The sequence below is a fragment of the Tetrao urogallus genome (genome assembly GCF_951394365.1).
Source record: "Tetrao urogallus genome assembly, chromosome: 3".
NCBI classification, from domain to species: domain Eukaryota; kingdom Metazoa; phylum Chordata; class Aves; order Galliformes; family Phasianidae; genus Tetrao; species Tetrao urogallus.
In genome coordinates this window covers 60028707-60052944 of record NC_136815.1, presented here as the reverse complement: position 1 = coordinate 60052944, position 24238 = coordinate 60028707, and the positions used below count along the sequence as shown (strand labels likewise).

The 24238-nt window shown below is 39.1% G+C and overlaps 1 protein-coding gene across 1 annotated transcript in view; it reads right to left on the bottom strand.

Annotated features, from left to right (window-relative positions):
* The window catches only part of ANKS6 (ankyrin repeat and sterile alpha motif domain containing 6), a gene marked incomplete at both ends in the record, with an annotated part of 38177 nt that extends 19414 nt beyond the window's left edge, over window positions 1-18763 (bottom strand). The window contains 6 exons of the mRNA XM_079534019.1: window positions 4484-4632; window positions 6252-6358; window positions 7866-8070; window positions 11584-11628; window positions 15131-15630; window positions 18417-18763. Of these exons, the coding sequence (XP_079390145.1) occupies window positions 4484-4632; window positions 6252-6358; window positions 7866-8070; window positions 11584-11628; window positions 15131-15630; window positions 18417-18763 (1353 nt within the window). The remainder of the gene's footprint in view (window positions 1-4483; window positions 4633-6251; window positions 6359-7865; window positions 8071-11583; window positions 11629-15130; window positions 15631-18416) is intronic.
* Window positions 18764-24238: the final 5475 nt, after the last annotated feature.

Genomic DNA, 24238 nt, shown 5'->3' with positions numbered 1-24238 from the left:
CAGACTGGAAAGAGACTATAGTCTGCCAAAGAACAAGGCAAGGAAATAAAACAATACAGAAAACAATACTGCCTAAGGACTACTGCACCTGGAGCCCCTACCTATGTAGGTATATTGTATACAAGGATAATGTCCGAACTTTTCTCAAAACAGACTTTATCTAAAGAGATTACAGATTTCTGTATTTCTGTAGATGGATGATGCAAGATGCTTCCAGTATGGCGGATGGTTCCCCTGTTACATTTCTCTGGGCTACACAGGGCTTACAGTTTATATTAAGAAGAACCATACAGTTTGTATTAAACTTCATGTGGCTTGGAGGCAAATAAGTCAAGATTCTAAAGATGGTCTGATTAGTTCTTAATTCTTTGCTTTCTGAACACTTAAAAAATTTAGTCATTTAAAAATTATAGTACTTCATCAAGACTGCCTTATATGATGTCCAGTCCAGACATGTACTTTTGTAGATTACTCTTTATACTTAGCCATTACTCTCACCATACATATCCCTCTCTCTCCCTGGCATTTAATAATTTTCAACTGCTTATTGATATAACTCTTCCCAGCTGTCATAGAGTAGAAATAAGCAATATAAGCTGTAAACTTATTTCCCATAAATCAATCACTCTAGCAAATGATCATTAAGATGATTTTAAAATCTGCACAGAGTATTAGTAATGGACAAAGTACTCAGACCTTTGTATCTCTTTGGAGCCATAATTAATAAAGAATTACATTACTTTCAGCAACAAAGACCTGAAGGAAAAAGGCAATGGAGACAAATGGTTCTGAGAAAGAAACAAAAACCACAGAGTTCAGCATTTATTCACCTGCCAAAAGGAAATCAAAGGATGAAAAAATCCCTCTAGTTCTAATGTGGAGAACAATGAGCTTACAAAAGGGACTGCTTGTACAATGTGGTTTGCTTGTAAAGGGATCAAAATAACTTCACTGAGCAAAAAGATCACATGTAAGTTCCTCTCATATTTGCTACTCTTTACAGTGCTTTTGATTTCTTAACATATGCTCTCATCACAAAGTCACCTGAAATAAAGTAAGAGCAGCCACTACATTACAGTACAGAACACCTGTACTACTCTCTGGTAAGAAAGGAATTCTAGCAGAGAGGTTCATTTGTCTTCTGGGCTTAGAGTACACTCGTCTGAGCTTTGGAGTCTTCAGTGTGCTGCTGCAGCAGTTGTGGCCTGTCCATAAACCTTTTGTCTCACAGACATACAGAAGCTGGAATAAAGGGTTTTAAACTAGGTTGAAAAAAGCCAAGTAACATAAATGTATTAACAGATGAAAATAGCGTCTGTCAAAAGGCCAAGATCTAATAGCAATGGGAGAATGCAGTGGTATCAAAGATTAGAAAAATGGTGCTGCCACTTGAGAAATACCTTAGATGTTTATAGCAATATTAGAAAGTTGGCATGGGTTTGTCAGAAATAAATCACACCAAATCAATCTTTCTCTTTGTCAGGATAACTGGTTAAAGTGGGCTGAAGGGAGGAGAAAATTTGACATAGCTTGACATTAATAAAGCTCATCATTATTCCATGTACAACACTCTAAATGAATGAGGGAAATATGATCCAGTAAAAATAATCCAGGGAAAGCAACATGACCAAAAGACATACTAAGAAACAAATTGACAACAATTTACTCTCAAACTGGGAGAAAATATTTAGTGGAATAAAACATGAGCTTGGAAATATTCATTAATAAAAGCAATGATGAAACAGAATTTATTTTGTATAGTTTGTGTAAGACATCTGAACAGATGCTCTAAATAATACTGATAAATTTACATTTTTCAGTAGGACTCAAGGTGATAAGTAAGAAGAGAAAATCAAGTGTAAAATACATAAAAAGGAATAAGCAGCAAAGCAGCTGCCCTGTAGAAAAATGGAAATCACAGTTGCATCATCTCACTAAGTATAGGTCCTGTAAGAACAGATCTACAGAATCCTGCTGCTTGATAAGAGGTATGTTTCCAGCCATTCAATGAGATACACAACTAGGACCCTGGTTGGAATTTCATGACTTGTTTTGGATACCTCATCTTAAAACAGATAAAGACATACTAGAAATAATATGAAATTTAGGAACCATAGCCTGCAAACAAGGAAATTTGAGTGAGAAAATAGTAAATAAGAGGATGAAGAGAATTTGATATCTAAATATTTATGTAATTCTTCTAAAGATGAAGCTGGACACTTATAATTGAAAAATAATCGATCAACATAGAACGTAGCAAGAGAAATGTGGATTAGATCAGGGGGAAAAAATTTGACTTTAGGAATAGACAAGCAGTAGAACTAGGTGTGGAGGGAGATCACGAGATCTTCATCACAGTGAGAGAAAGGAGACTAGAAACTTTGTCAAGGAAGCTCCTGTCATACTCATTTGTTCTCAAAAAAGGCAAGTGGGCCCCTGAAGTTCCCTCTCATTCTTCCATTTCCTGTGATTCAGAAGATTCCATGTTTTGTCATTTGCATTGACCTAGATAGAAAATTTATGTTTTGGTTGAGTCACCATAAATACCTAACTGAAAACTTCTGGGCAATTTGTTTTACAGTCCTGGCTCCATGCAGAGAAGTTGTCCACATGGAAGAACAGCTGTTGCAAAAGACAGATCCTCACTTAGGCATTCTCCTTTCACACTGGTCAAAAGCAAGATAAATTTGATGACCACCCAGCAACTCTGAGAATGTCATTTTTACTCTCCAAACACTATAAGAAGAATAAGATGTGGAAAACACAATCAGACAAAATAGCTAATAAAGCATTATAAGCAAGAGGAAGTTATCTAGGCTTACAGTTTTCTAACTATCTATCTGTTTAAACACACACACAGCAGAATTATATAGAATACAATTTCTGCTGGAAAAGGGCTTGATTAAGACTTGTAGATAATATGAAGTTTTGTTGCTTTGAGACCAAACGTTAAAACATTCTAAAAGTTGTGGAGTATGGTCCAAGCACGACTTTCTGAAGAAGGGGAGAAATTGAGAACAGCACAGGGTGTGCCACTGAAGTACGCTGTAGTGACTGTCTTCTCTCTGGGTGAAATAAACTAGGGATCAGGGTGTGATACACATAAATATATTAAATGTGAATATTCATATTTAAATCTTCATCAGTGACAAATCTTTCAAAATTACTTTTTTTCTACTTTCACCTTGAAATCCTACATGACTCCAATTCAGGCCCTATGCCCCATATCAATGTCAAAGACTAGGCAAAGCTAGATAACTGCATTCCTAAAAGGTCCATCGAAATTCATACCAAAGGATAATCATATGAAAATAACAACTTGTCACTTCAAGAATTGTAGAACAGATTCCAAAGTAGAACTGTAAATGATCTTCAAAATTCATGTCAGGAATAGTCAGGAAATTAGCACATGTGTTTCCAAGATTCTGGTACCGTTTATGTAAAAACTGTTAGCTCAAGATGGAAAGAAACAGAGGCATATAATCACCAAAACATGTTCACCTAAGCAAATAAACACAGCAACAACAACAGAATAAACTAATATGTTCTTTTCTTCTTTTTTTGAGGACAGACCACATAAGTCACAATATCCTTATTCAAGTGGCACCCACTGTTTTTTCCTACTGCTTAATTGCTAATTTCTAGTTAAGGATAACAGCATTGCAGTTACTCTACACAGAGGACATGTAAGCCCTCCACTCTTGCACGTTCTTCCACTTTTTATATTAGAGGTCTGCTATGACCTTCATAATTTTCAGTGCCAAATTCCATTCATGATTTAAATGAAGTCTACACATCCTCCTAGAAACTTGCTACTTCATGATGAATCTAAACGCCTCCTTTTTATTATTCTTACATTTAGATGACAGAGACAGTCTCTTAGTTTCTTTGGCTGTCCTGCACACAATCACATAATTTTCGAATACATAACCCTAATTTCTGTTACCCTCCTACATCATTTTTCTTCCTTTTTGTGTCAACTACAAAAGCAAAATATAAAGAACTACTGTTGCAATTTCTACCTAGAACAAATACATAAAAAGCAGCTTCTCAGTGTGTCAGGAGATGGAAAAAAAATCCAGTAACACATCCACTCCCATTCCAAAGAAGAGAAGATTAGTTGTGGGTACAGGAAAAGTCTATGAAAATTAGATTACATTGCATGATTTAAAAGTAGGATCATAATGGAAATTCAGTTCCAAACTTATGAATGTAGTACATTCCACTATTTAATTATCACCCCTACTTCTAGGCATTGAAATATGCTTTGATGCTGACTCTTCTTTAAAAGTCTTCTCTTTGCCTTGTTACCTGAAGAGAAATAAAACTGGACATATACTACATTTCATAAAACTAGGAAACACTGCCAATTAGGAATTCAGAAAGGCAAAGATCCCAACAACTAGTTACAAATTAGTTATAAACTACTCCTCTGAAATGACCTTCTCTGCTTCATACATGAAGGATGAATAAAAGCATTTACCTTTAGACCTCCTTTGTCATCTGGCAGCATTGGGACATTTAAGGATTGCCTACTTCTGGAAGAAGGCAAAGATGATCTGTTGTTCATTTTATTCTTGTCTTTGTCTACTTGCATGCATGCTGATGCGAGTAACCGTACAAGTTCTGTGTCTAAAAGAAATAAAGATACCTTTTATTCTATTTTGCTTTGCCAAATCACAACTGATAATGCTGATGATTTTCCTGTAATTTCCACTAAAGTTTAATAATAAATCTAAAACTCTCAATGCAGATGAGTACTGACATCTTTGTTTCTTGTCCTGTTTCCCACCCCTTCTCCCCACACAGTGAGCTGTAGTCTTACCATCACCTCTCTAAAGATATTTAGCAGTATAAATAAGAATATGATTCAGTTGAAATCACTGCTGTGACCAAGTGAACTGCCTGCTCTGGTATTCTGCATAAGTTCAGAACAGCATTGTGGTGCTCCCTTTTCTCACCTGACATAGAATAGAGCAGAGAAAAATGAATATTCTTTCTTCAAGTGCAGGTTGCAGAAAAGAGGCTTGAAATTAAATCCCAAAGAGAAAGGAGATGTTCAGCCTGGACAATGAAGGGACTGAAAAGACATGGTAAGAAAAAAATAAAAAAAAAAAAAAAAGAGAGAAAAAAAGTAAGAAAAAAAGGAAAGGAAGCGGCAGAAAAAAGAACAAACACGAGATGAGGACAGGAAAGCAAAAAAATATTCTGTAAAATTGTGTTTTACACAGAAATAAGGAAAGACTTTCAGAAGGGCAGACAGAACTGACCAATATATTCCTCTTTCTGAAAGGCAACAAGATGAACTATTTGGTCCTACAAGAAGTTAATCATATGAAAAATATATTCACTGTATTCATTTTCTAAAATTTCATACTATTAGTTATCAACTTTAGACAAAGCAAAGATACACGCTAGTGACCAAAAACACTATCTTGAATAAACACAGAGAAAACACACTAATTCCAGTAGCAGTATGGATTTTCAAATTTGGAAAAAGTAATTTAGGTACCAGGTGAGGTCAACAATAAAGTCCCAAATTAGCTGGGCTAAAAAAACTACAATAAAATCTAATTGAGGTCTCTCCAAAGCATGCTGATTTTTCTGAAAGCAACTCCCATAGCTAACAATTTGAAGACTAACATGTGACTTTTCTTAGTTTTGTATGTGGAAGTGATGCTTGCCTACCTACATTTTTCCAAATAGGCTCAAGTACATGAACTGGTGAATTGCTGTTGAGGTTTGTCATTCCTTTTTCTGCAACGGTGAAATTGATCAGTACTTCATGGTACTGGTAATGGGAGGATGGTTGGACTAGATAATCTCGTAGGTCCTCTCCAACCTTGTGATTCTATGACTGCACTCTCTTTGTCCTGACCCTACACTGCTGCTTACTCAGTGGAAACTTCTAGCTCCAGTTCCTAGTTCAGTGCTAAAGACACTACAGAACACATGAGCCACAACAATTAAATAACACTGAACAGGATCTGATGACAAAAGCACCTCATTTTGGAGTACCTTCAAAAACAAAAACAAGAGGAACAAACTCAATTAGCTCATATGGTTATTTATCCATCTGAACAATTAATTCAGGAAAAATATTTTTCAGACACTATCCTTACTTGGTCCAGTAAGGCATGGACCTCAGCCAATCATCTGTAGGAACCTCAGTGTAACTTTCAGAATTTAAGAGTTTATCTGTTTATGTTGCAATTACAAACGCTTCCTTGGTGCTCTCTGAAATAGCATACCTGGGTCATTCAGCAGCATTATCAAGTCAAAAGCAGTGTATCCATTTTTTGCCCGAAGATTGACATCAGCTCCTTGGTTTAACAAATACTTTACAACTTCTTTGTTTCTTCAAGGCAGAGAAAAAAAAAATGCATTGCTTATATGAGAGAAAGAGATAAAGAGAGAAGACCAGTGCTTCATTTCTATCCTTTTACACCATTTCTTCTCAATTACAGATCAGTTTTACCTTTGCAATAGCTAACCACGTATAAAATTTGTCCACAATTTAGTCAAGAGCTCCCATGATTCCTTTGTCACACACTTTTTGCTTACTACAAACTGAACTAATTGGTATGCAGAAAGTCTGCTTTAAAAAGCTAATTTAAATAGTTAGTTTCTTAAGCTGCTCTTTGGAAATGATCCTGAAACTTGTTGCCAATTTCCCAATGAAATTTTGGGCATAAAGCAGGTAGAAATACAAAGATCAGTCCAGAAATCACTATAAAACATCATTAATAAATAAAAACAACTTCATATTCGTAACAGCTAAGAAATTGCATATAATAAAAGCCAAAGTGACTAAAAATAATTTTGAACTCCAGACAGCCTTCACTTAGAGATAGATATTTCATTGAAATGTCTGGAATGTACAAAAAGATCAGCAGTAATTGATATTACAAACATCTTCTAGCAAAAGCTCATAAAAGCAAGTTGCATAACAGAAAATCCAATCCTCATCAATCCCTCTCCTTTCTCATATTCTTCAAAAAGTAAGCAGGACTTGCCTTGCAAATTAGAACCAATACTGTACTACAGCCTACAGAATAAGTCAACAGACTGCAAAGTTATGGAAAACATATTCAGTACAAAATTCCTCGAGACTGACCTTGTATAAAAACAGTCACATATAACCAACTCAAAAGAACAAATATTCTTAAGCAGCAATAGTTGACAACCAACTCTACCACAGAAGCTGAGAAACAGATCTCAGCATCTCCACTTCAGAGAATTACTTCTATCTGAAGACACACCAAATAAAATCAACCTAAAATGAAGAACAAATGTTCTTCTTGTCTTCTAACAAAACCTCTGCATACTCTCAATGTAGCTCCTCAGCATTCTTCCCTTACTTTTCTTCTACTCCTTAAAAATGTGTTCTTCATCCTGCTTTCCCATTCTGCACCTTCAGAGCACACAGAGTAACTCGATCCTTCAGAGTTCTTGGCTCACATAGAACTTGCTTGCAGAGATCATCCCACCAACTGCTTCTAACAAGGGGTAGCAGAGATTCTTTTGAGTATAAGGATTTTCAGTCCTTGTTTTCACAGACAAGAGGAGTACCTGAATACAGGAGCCTCCTGCATTTAAATATTGCCAACTGTAGGACTGAGATTACACATGAAGTACCCATCCTAACTTCTGGGTTTTGACTCTTTATAAAACAGCCTTAGAGAAAACAAGTTTTCTGGTAAACATGTTTTGGAAAAGTTAATGAAAACTTCTGAAGAGGGGAATTGTAAGAATGGATTTTGGACCAGAAAACAGGGCACAAGCAAAGGTGACTGCCTCGAGTTTGGTATAGGCTTTCTAAGAAGATGGAAATTTCTGTTAGACCCTAACAGCACTTAACTTACCCATGGTATGTGGCCTGCATTAGTGCTGTCCAACCATGAACATTATCTTGTTTGTCAACATCAGCATTTTTTTCAACAAGGAGCTGGACAAGAGGCAGCTGTCCGGTTACAGCTGCAATCATTAATGGAGATGCACCATCAACATTGGTAACATTGACTTGACTTGAGTCTTCATCAACTATCTCTTTAACCAGCTGAAAGTTGCCTGCAAAACAGTGATAAAAACATAATTTACACATCAGCAATAGATAACTTCTCAGACAGTGAATTAATACATATTTAGATTTGCTGACACTGGCCTACATTAACTGGAAATGGCTTACATAACTAAGCCATAAAGGCTGTACAAACAACAGAACATCTCATGCAGAGTATGTAACTTTTCCATAAAATTGTCCTAAGATGATGTACAGGAAACAGCAGTGATGCTCAGATACAGTCATTCAGCACGATTAAGATCCCTGTTCAATTTCCATAGACAGAAATCACAGAAAGACACAATTCTAGAATCAAAAAGTACAAAGACACTCTGAAAGGTGTTGGACCTTTACTTAAGTAGAAAAAACAACATCCAGTGTCATACTGGCCCATAACTCCTTCCACAAGGGTGGTTCTTCTATTTAAAACCACTGCTATTGAGAAGCCACAGCCTCTGAGGGAAAGAGTCCATTACAGTGCTCAACTTTCTTGTACTCAGAAAGGAGTCCTTTTTTTAAACTCTGGTTCTGATATTTAAATTAAATCTCCAATCTTCCCTACTCCTTCATAAAAAATAATGCATTATTCCTGTCATATTTTTTAAAAGCAAACCTAATGTTCACATTTCCACTTAAAAGAGGCTGATAGTCACCAAGATTACAAAAAGCTATACAAAATATGGGTAGTTTTTTTTGTCTAAATTTTTTTTGTCTAAGTCATACTAAAGAGAGGAAAAGGAATTTTTTAAAAATGTATGAGGTTAGTCAGGACCATCTTCTGAAGAGAGTTTAAATTCACCCAGTTCCCTTCCTTTTTTTGATGTCGTATGGCAGACAAAAGATGGAAGAAGCTAAGAAGAAAAAAAGATCTCTGATTGACTATGTACCATTGCAGAAATAGAGGCAAAAAGAAACAAACCCACAACTGCTGTGCCGATGAAAATATTTTCACATACTAAAACAAAACAAAATGACAACTTAATATACTGCTTCAGGACATGGATTTCCCTCAACAGAATCAATGATGTCAGTACTTTCCTTGGAAAGATTGTCAGAACTCCAGATAAGCCCTGCAGGCACCATGCCACCCACAATAATAATCTAATTTCTTGGAAATAGAAAGCACAGAACTGATTTTTCATGTCTCAATTCAATAAAAGACATCAAGTGGCCTTTTTTAACATAGAAGTACATCACAGACTTTGTTAAACAGAAACCCTGGAACCCAAAGAAACTTCAGAATTGAACTCTGGGGTCCTGTCACTTCTTACCACAGCAAAGCTTTTTTATAACCAAGCAGTTTAGAAAGCAAACAAACAAAAAAGAAAACAACAATGCACTGACTAATATTCATTTGGCTCCCTAAAACTACTTCTGACCCAGCAATAACATTTTCAAACCTCAAACTACAGGTCTCACAAGTATGAGAAGGGCAGATGAATTGAAATCTGACTGACTCAAGGCTGAGCTGAAGCTTACTAATTCTCAACGCATGTACCACAGTCAGCAGGGGTACAAACAGCTTTCAGTGCTGTATGGATCACAGAATCACAGAATGGCCCGGGTTGGAAGGAACCTCAAGGATCATGAATCTCCAACCACTCCCACCACAGGCAGGGCCACCAACCTTCATTTTTCATACTAGACCAGATTGTCCAGGGTCACATCATACCTGTCCTTGAACACCACCACAGATGGGGCATCCACAACCTCTCTGGGCAGCCTGTTCCAGCACCTTACCACTCTCATATTAAAGAACTTCCCCCTGACATCCAACCTAAATCTTCTCTCCTTCACCTTAAAACCATTACACCTTATCTACTCTTTCAAAGAGTTGACTCCCCTCCTGTTTATAGGCTCCCTTTAGGTACTGAAAGGCTGCAACGAGGTCACCCCTCAGCCTTCTTTTATCCAAGCTGAACAAGCCCAGCTCCCTCAGCCTCTCTTCTTAGGAGAGATTCTCCAGCCCTCTGATCATCTTTGTGGCCCTCCTCTGCACCCTCTTCAACAGCTCCTTGTCTTCCTTGTGCTGGGGGCTCCAGACCTGGACACAATACTCCAGATGGGGCCTCATGAGGGCACAGCAGAGAGGAACAATCACCTCCCTGTCCCTGCTTGGCCACCCCTCTTCTGGTGGAGCCCAGGATACCATTTGCTTTCTGAGCTGCAAGAGCACACTGTTGGCTCATGTTTAAGTTTTTCATCCATCACGATGCCCAGGTCCTTCTCTGCAGGGCTGCTCTCAAGGACTGCTACTTCCAGTCTGTATATATACCTGAGATTCCCTCGGACCAAGTGCAAAACCTTGCACTTTGCAGTGTAGAACCTCATTAGGTTCACTCAGGCCCCCCTTTTGAGTCTGTTGAGGTCCCTCTGGATGGCATCCCTTCCTTCCACTGTCAACTGCACACTCAGCTTGGTGTCATCAGCAAACTTGCTGTGGATGCACTCAATTACATCGTTTATGTAACTGATAAAGATGTTAAAGAGAACCAGTCCCAAGACAGACCCCTGGGGACACCACTAATTACTAGCTTCCACCTAGGCACAGGACCATTAATCACCCTCTGTCTGTGGCCTTTCAACCAATTTTTTATCCATCAAGTGGTCCACCCATTGAATTTGGAGATAAGGATGTGGTGGGGAACCATGGCAAAGGCCTTGCTCAAGTCCAGGTAAGTGACATCAGTTGCCTTCCCTTTGTCCACCAATGCTGTCACTCACACATCATAGAAGGTCACCAGATCAGATTTTCTATGCCACAGATTGTGTACAGTTCCAGACAGGCTTACTAAGCCCAGTGCATATCTGGACTGTATTAGCCCCATTGCCTGGGGCATCTTAGCCCAAGTAAGGGAAGAATGACAGGAAAAGGAGGAAATCTCTCCTGAGACTATCATAGGTCTCATGGGACTCTTCTCATGTTGTCATTGGATGTAACATTTAATTTCCTAAGATTTAACATTCTTCCCATGTTTAAGAAGATAAATAGGTAACTAGAAAGCAGTTAGTCACCAGGAATGCAACCCATCACAGTCTGGATCAAATTTAAATCAACAGGATGGCTCTAGCTTTTTCTGTTTTCCACAAAATAGATTCAGCAATGATGCGCTCACGAAAGTCACTCCGTCATGAGAGAACAGACAAGATTTGAAGCACTTTTTTCTTGAAGCAATTTTTAATAGCAATTACAATGCTTATATGGAGTAGAGGTCAGCATGCTGTTTGCAAAAAATTAGCAAATCTGTTTTTTGAACTTAATGTATAAAAGAAAAAAAATGTCATGTTAAAGTAGCACAGTCTTAGAAAACATTAAATCACACCACTGTGGCACGAAGGACATGACCAGGATCTCATAAACATTTTCTCATGTTGGAATGGGAAGAAAAATAAATTCAAACCACAGAAATAATTGTACTTTTAAAAGTGAAAGGGAAAAAAGCAGTCATGAAAACAGAACACATTTCAGTTTCCCATGTTAGCAAATAAGCACACTGAGTGGTTACAGGAACAAGGCTTACCCAATTTCAAAGCATGAAAGATGTCAGGTTGCCTCTTCTCTGTATCTGAAAAGTATAAATACTTTTATTAACAATATTTAAAATGCAAAAATTTCTTGTAAAAATTTACAGCAAAAACTTTTTAAAAATGAATTCTGCACAATTATACTATTAAATAAATATTTGCATATACATTTTATAAGAACAAAGAATGCACAGATAACTTTTATTCCCTTTAGTAAGAATGACTTACCTGTATGGTAAACACTGTAAACCTGTAGGCTAAACACTGTAGCACCGTAGCACTGGTACTGGCTTTTTGCCTTTCAACTTCCATTCTGCATCAGGAAATTGTATTAGGAAATTTCTGTATTTCCTTCCTGGAAGATCTAAGTATCAATTAGAGAACCACGGTATGCTTCTGTGGTCAGGTGAGACCCTCTGTACAACAGTTAACATTCAAATACTACAGGATTGTTTTGGAAAGTGATTCAAAAAGAGTTCTGTAAGATGACCCATTTTTTTACTTTGTCTCAAGTACTGACAGGTTAACTTGTGAAGGTCACAAAAATAATAGTGATGATCAAATGCGATTTGCACATTAATAGAAATCCATCACTCCTAGATCATCATGACCAAAAAAACTACTGTAATTATTTCAGCTTTAATACTTTGAGTGAAGAATGTTTCCTTCTGTATGCCTTCCCAGTGTTGTGAAACCATTGATTTTGCAGCAGATGAGGGAAAAATAGTGACATGTTTTGCACTTTCCACTCAAACCAGAAAAATAAATTTCCTTCTGTCTTCCAAGGCATTACTGACACTAGAGCCAATGGGCCAAGACTTTAAAGAAAAGAAGATGTTGAGAGGTCTCCCAGGACTGATTCAGAAAAGGTTAATGTTCATAGCTTGACTAAAAAACTTGAAAATGCTGAACAGAGGCAATTGCTGGAAAGTCTGAAACAACAGAAGAAACTGTGTCAGTTCTATGTTTTCTTCTGATTAAGAAACTGCTAACAGAAGGAACCATATGTAAGCACACTGTTAGAAAACATTTCAAAAGATCAGTTGAGGAAAGGACGAGACTTTGTACTTGGCATGCACAAAGTCTGGAAGAGAGGCAGCCTAAGGGAGCAGGGGACCACAAGGAGGTGCCAGAAGGAAGGACTACCGCCCGTGTAAGCTGAAGTAAGGACAAGGGCTGTACACAGGCAACGCCCAGGCCTTCAGAGGCAGTACTGATTTCGTTACCGAAAGCATCCCAGAGAAAAGAGGTGCATTCATTTGGGATGCAATTTGTCCTGTGTACGGTAGTGGCCCAGAAGACAAGTTCCTTTTTTGTTGCCTTCCACAGGATATGCAGACTGCAGTGCTAGAGTAGACTAAAGCCATGGTCAAACATCACTGTAGAAATTTATTCAGATGTTTAATATTTTTCCTCTGTTCTCCATTGCAATTAGTTATTACTCTTCTGCTGGTGGAAACACCCCCTCAGATGAGGTAGCAGGAATACTCATCTGCTTTAATGCAAGTCCATTCTTCTAGCTTAAGCATACCTTTTCCATCCTTTAAGTTGAATGATTACAGAAGGCCTTCAAGACTCATCAAGCTAACTATGCATGCACAGAACTTACATGCAAAACAGAGGGTACTGCACTAGCAAATCCCACAGACGCCTGATTCTGTGTAAAGTAACCAATCAAGGTCTCTTTCTCAGAGAGTGGTCAAGAGCAAATGTCAGCAATCAGCCAGTTCTAACTGGTAGCCTGGCTGTGTGAAAGTTGTTGCTCCAAACTTAACCTAGAAGTCAGCATCTGACTGAGTTCAAATCTCCTCTGAAGCATAAGGAAGTGTCAGATTTCTGTCCTTCCTTCTTGAAGTACAAGGGAAGCTTGACCCACAGGAATCAATTTAAGTAAAAATTAACAAGCTTTAAGTAGGTGACTGGGATTGTGGGTTATCTACCCTGCACTGTAAGAGAAATAATTAGCTAAGATTTAAATAAACCTCTCCAGGTATCACAAGCTGCAGAGAACTTAGAGTGGACTAAAACACCCTGAAGGCTTTCTACCACTAGGACTGAATGAGTGGAAGTACCTGGGAAAGGTTTGTTAGGGTCAGTCCTATCCTTAGATTTAGCAAAAACTTTAGTGTTAGAAAACCAGAAGTCTATCCTGCCTTGCAGCTTTTACAAATCCTCTTTTGCTGTCAGCATAAACAAACTTCTGGAGAAATAAAATGAGTAAATCCAGAATATCCTAGCAAAACTAGTGTAAGGCATTTGTAACACTTCAAATTGACAGATGAAAACAAATAGGCTCAGCCTTTACCTTTAATAAAAAAGAAAAACCTAGGAAATTGGAGGAATAGTAACAGAATAATACAGATTAACAGAAAAATATCCTGTCAACAGAATACAAATTTACTTAGTAATTCAAAAAGAAAATTACTAACAGCAAATAATATACCGTTCTGCCCTTCTGGTTCATTATGTGGTACTAAACATAATGTTGAAGTTTGGATAAAAAGTGTTGCAGTCAAAAGTTTGCTCCCATCTTCCTTAGCCTTCAGATCATCTAGTAATAAGATTGTTTTATATCCTTCAATTCTCTCGGCTAAAACTACCATCACATATTCATTAACAGCACAGTCACAGGCTGCTTCCTTATCAGTTCCTTTATCTCTTTCAGTGCATAATATATGCATTACAATGCAGAATAAAAACCACCATAAAAGCAAAATTTCTGAATGCCATTTTACTTGAGATTTGCATTGAAATAAAGTTCTTTTCATCCAGTTTATATGTGCGTTAGCACAGTCTGTGCACACATGCAGGCGTATTCATGTTTGAGAGGAGAAAGTTGCTTACAAATGTTATAAAGTCCTGAAATCATTTAAGTATCCCCCTCTTGTATCAGAAACACAGTGACTCTTCTAAGTCACTCGAGGTCTGAACTTCACCACTAAACACAATATATTGTTTGCCATTTAAATTCCTCTATCTTTGAACTTTCAAGTTGTTGTGGGTTTTTTTTGTTGTTGTTTTTGTTTTTTTTGTTTTTGTTTTTGTTTTTTCCTTCAGCTATCAGTCAAAAAGGCCCTTTAATGTTGGAGTTCTTGTCCTTAATGTGGACATTTTATTAACCACTTCTCTTAGTTACTTCAGGAAACTAGACAAAAGGAACACCTTTAGTCTCTCACTACAATGCATTTTATATTTGTAGATTTTGTATTTTTTAAGTTTTACCTCAGTTTGTGACATCCTTTCTTTGGTACCTTACTCTGTTTATGTCACTCCTTCTTCAGACCTTTATTAATTTTCTTTCTAAATGAGCATCTATATCATGTGTTTTAAAGGTTAAAAAAAAATAAAGGGTTGAAAACATTATAGAAATTTAAGATATTCTGAATACTTTTTATTGCAAGGTAGGTGCACCTGCTCCAACATTTTCAGAAGTCCAGTTACAAATTTTAAAGAACACAAGTGTACATACAAATTAACTCCTTCAATTTCCAAATACAGGATCAAAACTTCGAGAAAGCAAAAGAAAAAAACAATGTTCCATACCTGTATGAATTCTAATCGTTGTGAGAGATTCCAGGTAGTCCTTCATGTCTTTGTGCTTGAAGCCCACAGAGATTTCAAAAGGCGTTTTATGCAGTACATTGAGGTGATCAGGATTGGCACCTTTCTCCATGAGCTGCTGTGCTAAGCTCACCTTACCGCTAACCGCTGCCAGCATTAAAGGACTCCAGCCCATAGTCTTCACAGTGTAATTGCAATCAGCTCCCCAGTCTAGTAACAGATGTACCACTGCCTCATGTCCATGTTGTGCAGCTGCCATTAATGGAGTGATGTCAGGAAGGTCATCTCTGCTGCTGTTAAGCACATTTGTGCTAAAATGGTCATAATTGTCTACATAAGCTCCAGATTCCAGCAACAATTTTACCATGCTGACATGGCCACCTCTACAGGCCATCGTGAGGACACTGGCTCCTAATTTGTTCTGTGCGTTGAGATCAGCACCATTTTCCAGCAAGATGTGAGCCACGCTTAGGTGTCCAAACCTTGAGAGAAAGAAAGAGGTATGAAATAATCATAAAGGCTACTGACATACTTTGAAAACTGACATACTCCAAACACAAAAAATGTCATTACCAAATTGGCCTACTGACTAATGGAAAGGACTGGCCTACTATAGAGGATTATAAGCAACTCAAAAAGGGTAGATTCAAACTTAAAGATGGTAGATTTAGGTTGGATATAAGGAAGATGTCTTCTACAGTGAGGGTGGTCAGGCACAGGAACAGGCTGCTCAGAGATGTGGTGGATGCCCCATTCCTAGATATCTTCAAGGCCAGGCTGGACCAGGCTTTGAGCAACCTGATCTCGCTGTGGATGTCCATGTTCATTGCAAAGGAGCTGGACTGGATGACTTTTAAAAGTCCCTTCCAAGTCTGTGGACTCTATGATTCTATTATTCAATGCATACATTACTAAATGAGGCTGTGATCACCTTACTGGAGGGGAGCAATCAAAAGCTGAGGACTGCACCTTCCTAAAATGTTTCACATGCACCAGTGACCATGCCCATAAACTAGACATCAATATAAGAGCTCTGGCCAAAGCAACGATATGCTACCTTCAGGCCATCAACACTATAGCTTCTATAAACTACAGGCCTTGAAGTCACTTTCAACCTTGTATTCCAAGGCCTATATTAGCGTTGGGGATCAAAGTCAGTTCGCTTGTAAAGATCTTAAATAAATACCCTCTTTACTACTAAATGAGTAAGGCAAAAACTTCAAATAGTCCATGCTAAAGAAAAAAAGAAAAAAGAAAAAAAGAAAGAAAAAAAAAAAAGAAAAGAAAAAAGAAAAAAAAAAGAAAGAAAAAAAAAAACCTGGCTGTTTTATGAAATGGTTTACTCATCTTTTGTAATAGCATCATCCCCTGCTTTGTAGTTGGGAAAAATGAACCAACTCCCATAGTGAAAGAAGGGTCAGAGTGAACACAGGCAAGTGTGATGTTCTCATAAGGCTTAGAAAACAATATAGCAAGTAGCCACTGTTATTATAAGGAAAGGGAACTCAGCACTGGGGAAACAGAGAAACTCTTCTTGTGTGAAACATTTGAAACTCGGATTCTGACGCTGGTTTCATCGAAAGAACATCATACAGGCTACCCTTTCAATCAGCTAGCTCACAGTGAGGAGATGGGAACCTTAGACCCCTCCTCAGCAGAAGTAATCTCTCATTTTACTAAACATAAAACATTTACAGGACATGTACTTCTGCACAGCTCATTGCAGCTACCATGCATTACTATATGCGTGTGCAGGGTTAAACACAATCAAATTTTGATGCTGAAAGCTCCTTTCACGTGCTGAAGAGAAACAACTGTTATTTGAGGAAATCCCCAGGAGTGCAACCAACCACTAAGAGCAGACATGGGACCCAAACTCCCTGGTGTACTTGCAGAAAACACACAGTTGCAGAAGGAAGCCTCCAAGGGCTCTCTAGTGCTTCTGGTGTAACCTTTCCACTTCACTACATCACTACAGCAGCTCCTGCAGTCACTGGAAACATAGTTACTTTTATACATACATGCTATCTCAACAATTTCAAGAGAACTAAACACAGCCAGAAAATTCAACATGCGCATAGTTTGAAAAGTATGTCTGTATGGTTACTGCATTTCCTTTTTAGTTATCCATTAAAAAAAAAAAAAAAAAAAGTTTCGCCACTTTAAGCTTTCTCTGCAGATTTCTGTACCTACTGCACTTCTCAAACAGTAACAAGTCATTTCTTTAAAACAATTAGCAGGCTATGGTGATTTGGTTTATTGTCTCTGGAGAAGGAGTGTAAGGTTTTCATTAAAGAAAAAATCTAAGAATGTTTTTGGTACTTTTTTTTTTTTTTTTTTTTAACCTTCACGAAATAACAGAACTGTTGAACCCTGTCTTCCTTGTTCTTACTGGAAAACCAGCTGTGTGACTCATTCTTTGGGAACTTTCTGTGGGCTTTAACTGAAAGGAGAATGTTGACTTTCAAACAGATCCTTTTCTTCCAAGTATTTTAATATTATGAAAGAAAAAAAAATACAAAAAACCTCTCAATCAAACATTCAATTCATACTGTTCTCAAATCTTGCAAAATACGTAATTCCACAGAGCATTCTGTACGTGAAGATAAACACAAACACAAGCAGCAGCAATACCAGAGCCTTCTGCAGCCCTGCAGTGAATAGATGATAGAGGGGTATGATGCACAGAAATCCAGTGCTGTCATTAACATCCAAAGGAATCATTTTGTGTATGCTTATTGCTGAAGGATATCCTTCTCCATTTATTAAAGGAAGGTAAAAAGCCAGGCGAAATCAATTATTTCCATTTACTTTAATCTACGTTATATCAGAGATGCTTTTTCAACAGGTAGATGTGAAAACAACAGAAAATGAAGCACGGCTGAACAGACGAGGGGCAGGCAGTGCTTTCACGTTCAGGCGAAGGCTTCGGGGCACCTTGGCTCTGCACTGAGTTTGCTCAAGTGTCAACCACCGCACCCCTTCATACCCCTTCCATACCTACGCGGCCGTAGGAAGGGGAGGAAAAAGGAAACTCAGCACTTGACCAGAACACTCAACCCAACTCTTTCGGCCCACGGGGTCGCCATCTGGGGAGTCGACAGGTGACCGCCCCCTCCGCGCAATCACAGCTCCCCGCGGCCCAGCCCCTACGAGATCCTCCCTCGCTTGCTCCGCCCTAGGTGTCGGGGGCTGTAGGCGGCCGCCGCCTAGGCCGGTGTCCGCCCGCCCCGGGCCTGCGGAGCGGCGGGGAAGCGGGCGCCCCTACCTGGCCGCCTGCATCAGCGGGCTCCAGCCGTAGTGGTTCGTGCTCTGCACCGAGGCCCCCTTCCGCAGCAGGAACCGCACCAGCTGCTCGTGGCCGCCCGCCGCGGCGAACTGCAGCCCCGTGTTGCCCGCCTCGTCAGTGCAGTCCACGGCGACGGCGGGGGCAGGGGCGGCGGCGGCCGCTTCTCCGCGGGGCTCCACCGCCTCCTCGGTGCCGCAGGCGGAGGTGGCCGCCGACCCGGCGGTGACGCCGGGCAGCCCCAGCAGGCGCCGGGCGGTCTCACAGTCGCCCTGCTCGCAGGCACGGAGGAAGAGTTGGACCTGGGCGGGCACCCCGCACTCCCCCATGGGCAGCGCCGGCAGGGCCCGAGAAGCTCGGCCGCCCGTGCCCGCCCGCCCCCGGCGGCGGTTGGGAAAGCGGCGGCGTGGAGGAGGGGACTCCGGCGGCGGGAGGAGGCAGGCCGAGGGCGGCCCGACCGTGCTCGCGACTTGGGGAAAGGAACCCGCCTCAGCTGTGCTCCTCAGGGCCGTGAGGGCCGGCATTGCCCTCTGCTCCAACCTGTGCTTGAGGGTTCGCGGCTCCTGCCCCTCATTCGGGGGTTTGTGTCCTTGCAGCTGTTTTCCACGCCATGTTCGTGCTGCGGTTGCTTCCACACAAGGAACTAGCTTCGTGGTACCCGTGTTCCTTCCCCTAGCCATCACAGCAAGCCCTTGCTACAGAACTGTCTTTCACCTGAAAAAAAACAGACCCCTCTGCTAGCATGTCTTCCACAATCCAGCTGCTCTGTGCCAGCCCAACTCTAGCTACATTGTACCTGCACCTTCCTGCTCAGCTTTTCCCTCTCTTCTTGACTCTCCCCTTCCTGCAATAAGGGATTTCGTTATCGTTTAACAAACGTATCTTTCCATCCTGATAATGCCCATCAGCTGATCTTTCTGTTTAAAGACTTTGAGTGTAAAGCTGATCTCTTCTGGTGTTTTTAAGTTGCTTTCTTTTCTAAGCCTCCAAGTTAACCTGAAACCTTTTCCAGGTCATACTGAACTACAACAGCTAAAGTGAGAAAAAAAATGAAGCGCTGGTGAAATAACTTAAACTACAATTGACTTGTCACTTAAGAATATAGTATTGTGCTTCTACAGTTTCCTCTAGAGAATCATGGAATATCCTGAGAAGGAAGGAACCATAAGGATTACTGAGTCCAACTCCTGGTCCTTCACAGGACAATCCAAAATTCAAACCCTGTGTCTGGAAGCACTGTCCAGATGCTCCATAAACTCTGGCACTCGGAGCCATGCCCACAGCCCTGTGATGCAGACCCTTTCCCTGACCCCAAACTGCCGCTCCCCTGACACAGCAACATGCCGTTCCCTCAGGCCTCTCCTCAGCTCCTTTGCTCTGCGCTGAGCCAACACAAGGACTTCAGCCGATCGTCACACATCTTTCTGTCTAGACTCTTCACCATCTTCATAGTTCTCATTTGAACACAGAACACTCTCCAATAGTTCTATGTCTTTTTTATACTGTGGCATGCAAAACTGCACACAGTACTCAAGGTGAGACTGCTCCAGTGCAGTGGAGTGGGACATCCCTTGACCTGCTAACAGTGCTGTGGTTAATGCACCCCCACAGCCTCCAGCAGGTTGTTCTGTTTTAAAATCTTTCACCTCAACAGCAGAACATGGCACTAATTACTATGGTGGAGGGTTTGGTGAACTAGGAGACATTGCAGGAAGTGTAGTGAAACACTAGATGTCACTAAAAGGACATGCTGGTTTCAATCAGATGCACCCATACTTTCCATGCTACATAGTCTTCTTCCTCTGATCCACTGGGAAATCCAGATCATGAGGCTGTCGTGGCAAAAAGTCCAACAAGTTGTACTTTGAGAAAGACTCCAGGAAATGAATACCCACTGCTTATGGATACTGGGAGTGTGCTGTTCACAGCAAAGAAAAAATGAACCTCTGTGAATTTGTCCTCACAAAAAGGATCAATTCCTAGATATGATAAATATTCAGTAATGATTCCTGCATTATAGATACCATGCATTAAATGATGTAAAATATGTAAACATTTAACACACCCATTTATGCTAAAAAAAAAAAAACCAACCAACCAAACAAAAATAAACTGTTAAGCTTCAAGATGCTGACACTGGCCATCGACAAACTTTTGGTCCAGCCAGTACAACCATCCTTACAGTGCAACAGTGTGAGGAGCTCGCCATGATGAATAAAACTGGACAGTGCAATAAATTTCATGGAAAATTTTATAGTTTGAAAACTGGAATGGCAAGAGTGATTCATGCAATACATTATTCAGGATTCAAGAAAACTGGGTCATGCTTATCATATCAAAGTGCATGCGGATACAGTCAAATGAGTGATGGGATCATTCCAGTTTATCTTTGAGATAAGTTATGGAACATGTTCATCATACAAATTTGTGTTATGTAGCTGATAATTATGCTATCAAATTACCCTAATAGTTTGAAACTCCAGACAAACATATAATGAATAAAAGTAGAAACCACCTAGCAGCAAAAAGAGGCAACTCTTCTTTTAAGAAACTCATAAGCAATAGGAAATAGTTACAAAATGAAAGAAGCTCCTCTGGGAAATATGACTTGATTTCTTCAGCAAAGAAAGAACAATTTAAGTCTTTCAAACTGTGAAAAACACATTGTTTTTGACGTGGAATTCCTTCATGATACCAATGTACTAATTTGGATAAGTCAGTGTTGGATTGCACCAAGGTTAAAATTATTTGAAATGACCTGAGCAAATTTCTACCTTATGTATCATTCAGGGTCACATGATATCAGACTGTAAAAGTACCATAAAAAAAAATATATATATATCTGAGAAAAGAACATATGCAAGCAGTAAGAAATCTGTTGCAAATGAAACCAGAAAACTGGAGATGGCTCAGTCATTATGAGAATCTGGGGATGATGACATCTGAAAATCCCATTATTTCATGGCACTATTTCATGGCACTATTTCATGACAATTCAAAGAATAAAGGCTTATTTTCTACTGAAAGACCTTACTCGTGTGAATCAGAAGAAAATCATGACTGAGAAAAAGAGAACTGAAATTTGTAGTTTGTGTTTCATGTAAAGCCTCTTGTCTGAAAAATATAGACTCACATATTATAAGTGTTATCAGAGAAAAGAAGATACTTCTCCAATACCAACCTTCTCCAGGCTCATAAAAGTTAACTTTGGTTTCTTCAGACAGAGAAGCAGAAATTACCTTGGTAAGCATGGGATGACTATGGTTAATTCCACCATTCAATATCACCTTGAGTTCTTGGGCCAGTTCTTTAATCATGGCATGCATACATATCAGCTTTGAAAGCAATGTCTCCCATTTTGTTATGTGGGCTCTTGATGTCAGAAACAGACACTGATGATATGGCAGTAGAGGTTGAACCTACCCACCAATATCCCATTACATTCTGTTGCCGTGCAACAGATGGCAGCAAAGGGGCAGTCTGACAGAATGGCATCTAACATGGAAGTGTCAATGAAGCAAAAGTGTGGAGCTGTATTCCTCCATGCAGAAAAAATGGCATCCATCAGCATTCACTGATGCTTGCTAAATGTTAATTGAGACCAAGCAGTGGATGCAACCACAGTGAAGTGGTGCAGCACCTCCCAGAGGTGCAGATTTTTATGAGCGCAGCATGCAGGCTCTTGTTCACTTGCAAAAATGCATAGCTAAGGGTGATGACTATGTTTATTTATTTATTTACTTTAGTGGAGAGTTTGCTATATTAAATAATTTTAATATGCTCTTTGTATCTGTTGTAATTTCCGTGGAAATAAATAGGAGGCATTACTTTCAGAGGGACCTACGTATACCACGTCTCCACTTCGTCTACTGCAACAGCCGCTATAACTTTATGATGAAATTACTTCACCTGTGTTTCTGAATATGAAACAGTTTTGATTAAATTTTTAACAATTATTTGGAATCCAGTATTTCAATTCACTGCATCAATAAAAAGTGTATGAGATAGCAGATTTAAAAAGCAATAGACCTTGAACAGTCTCCTTCAGTAACAGGTCCTGTTACACCATACTGTGTGTGCAGAACTGCGGTTTTGTTCCAATAGTTTCTGATACTTATGCTTGCTAGCCATGACTTCATATAAAGGACCTCATTTACTGTCTACAGTTCATGCTATTTACCTTATAAGAACATATATGTACCAACAGTACATACCCACAGGAAGTAATCCACTGACCAATGTCTTTGGCATGCACATCCTTACTATCTTTAAGCTATCTTGGCTTGCATATGGTTATTTGAATAAGGTATTTTTTATATGTGTTTATGTACATACATGTACATACTGTATTCTGAAAACCAGTACAGGTGAGGTATTGTACCAGCAGCACTCCCCAAATCAGCCTGTTTTTATTGACATGTCAATATCAGAATTACGCAGCATTCACTCTTCAGTCCGGTACAAGATGCCTGAAATAGCTCACAGTTTCTATCTCACTCACTACGTCTGTGTTTTTAACCCATTTTATTTTTAGACCTCCACACCCACTGTTCTTCCTTTTAAATTCCTGATGTGCATCCTTGCAATGCAGCTGGACTCTCTCCTACCACAGAGGCTGCCCTATAAAAACTAAGGTCCCCACGGAAGCGAGAAGGGCTGAGCACCCACCTCTCACATAGACCCACAGCAGGGAAATGAGCACCTGGCTACTTTCAAGTTTCACTTGCATTATGCAACTGTGCCAAGTGATGACACTTTCCAGGCAAATATATTAAATAGAAAAAATATCCTTAGCCCTGGTTAAAAAGAAAAAAAAAAAAAAAAAAAGTGGTATGATGAACAATATTTAAAAAGAGACAGGCATAACCTGTGCTGGTAAAGGAGCGAATAAGCACTCAAGGTGGGAGTCAGGAGAGGTTGCAGGGCAATGTTGTTCTACGCCCAGTTAAAATGACTGTGAATAACGACCCATCATCAGCCCACAGCTACCTTCAATGTATGTATATTTGATTATTTGGCTAAATCTTCTCCCGGAGCAAATTTTCTATCCACCTGCAATGTATTTGTACATTGTCTTCTGTCATCTATGTATTTTCTTCTTTTTATTTGAGAACACCCAACCATTGGTTGTTACTGAAACAAGGAATGTTATTCCGAAAGACATTCTTTGGGACTTTCTTTTCCCCATAAAGAATGAATTTAGGAAGCCATTTGAGCACAGAGTTTATTCAGAGTTCCCTGTTTGTTCCTACTTTTGTACACTCCATTTCCAGTCTTTAATTTTGCTTTATTTTGAATAAAAGTACAGATCTAATAAAAACAACAAAAATATATGTATTTTTTTAAAAATAAAACTTTGCATGAGGAAAATTTTAAAGCCTTTGCAAAACTTAATACTTCTATTTTTTTAAAATGATTTTAATAATTTTTTTAAATTCATTGTTATAAGGGAAGAATAACATTTAGTAACAGTAAACATGTGCAATAATTCAACTTATGGATTTTTCTTTAACAAGTTCAAGTAATTTAGGTTAACTAAACAATTGCCCCAATATATTTCAGTGAGCAACAGATATTCTCTCATTTTCATCAATTATGCTCACTATAATACAAATTCCAATGGACAGTCACATTAGCATCTTATTGTTTTTTAGTTTTTTCTTTTACTGCTTTTTGAAAGGTTTAGTTAATACTTTGTTTCCTGTCTTTACCAAAAAAAAAAAAAAAAAAACAACCCAAACCAAACCAAACCAAAGCACTTTTACTTCTTAAAAATAAACTCCTGGAATATATTAACTATTCCA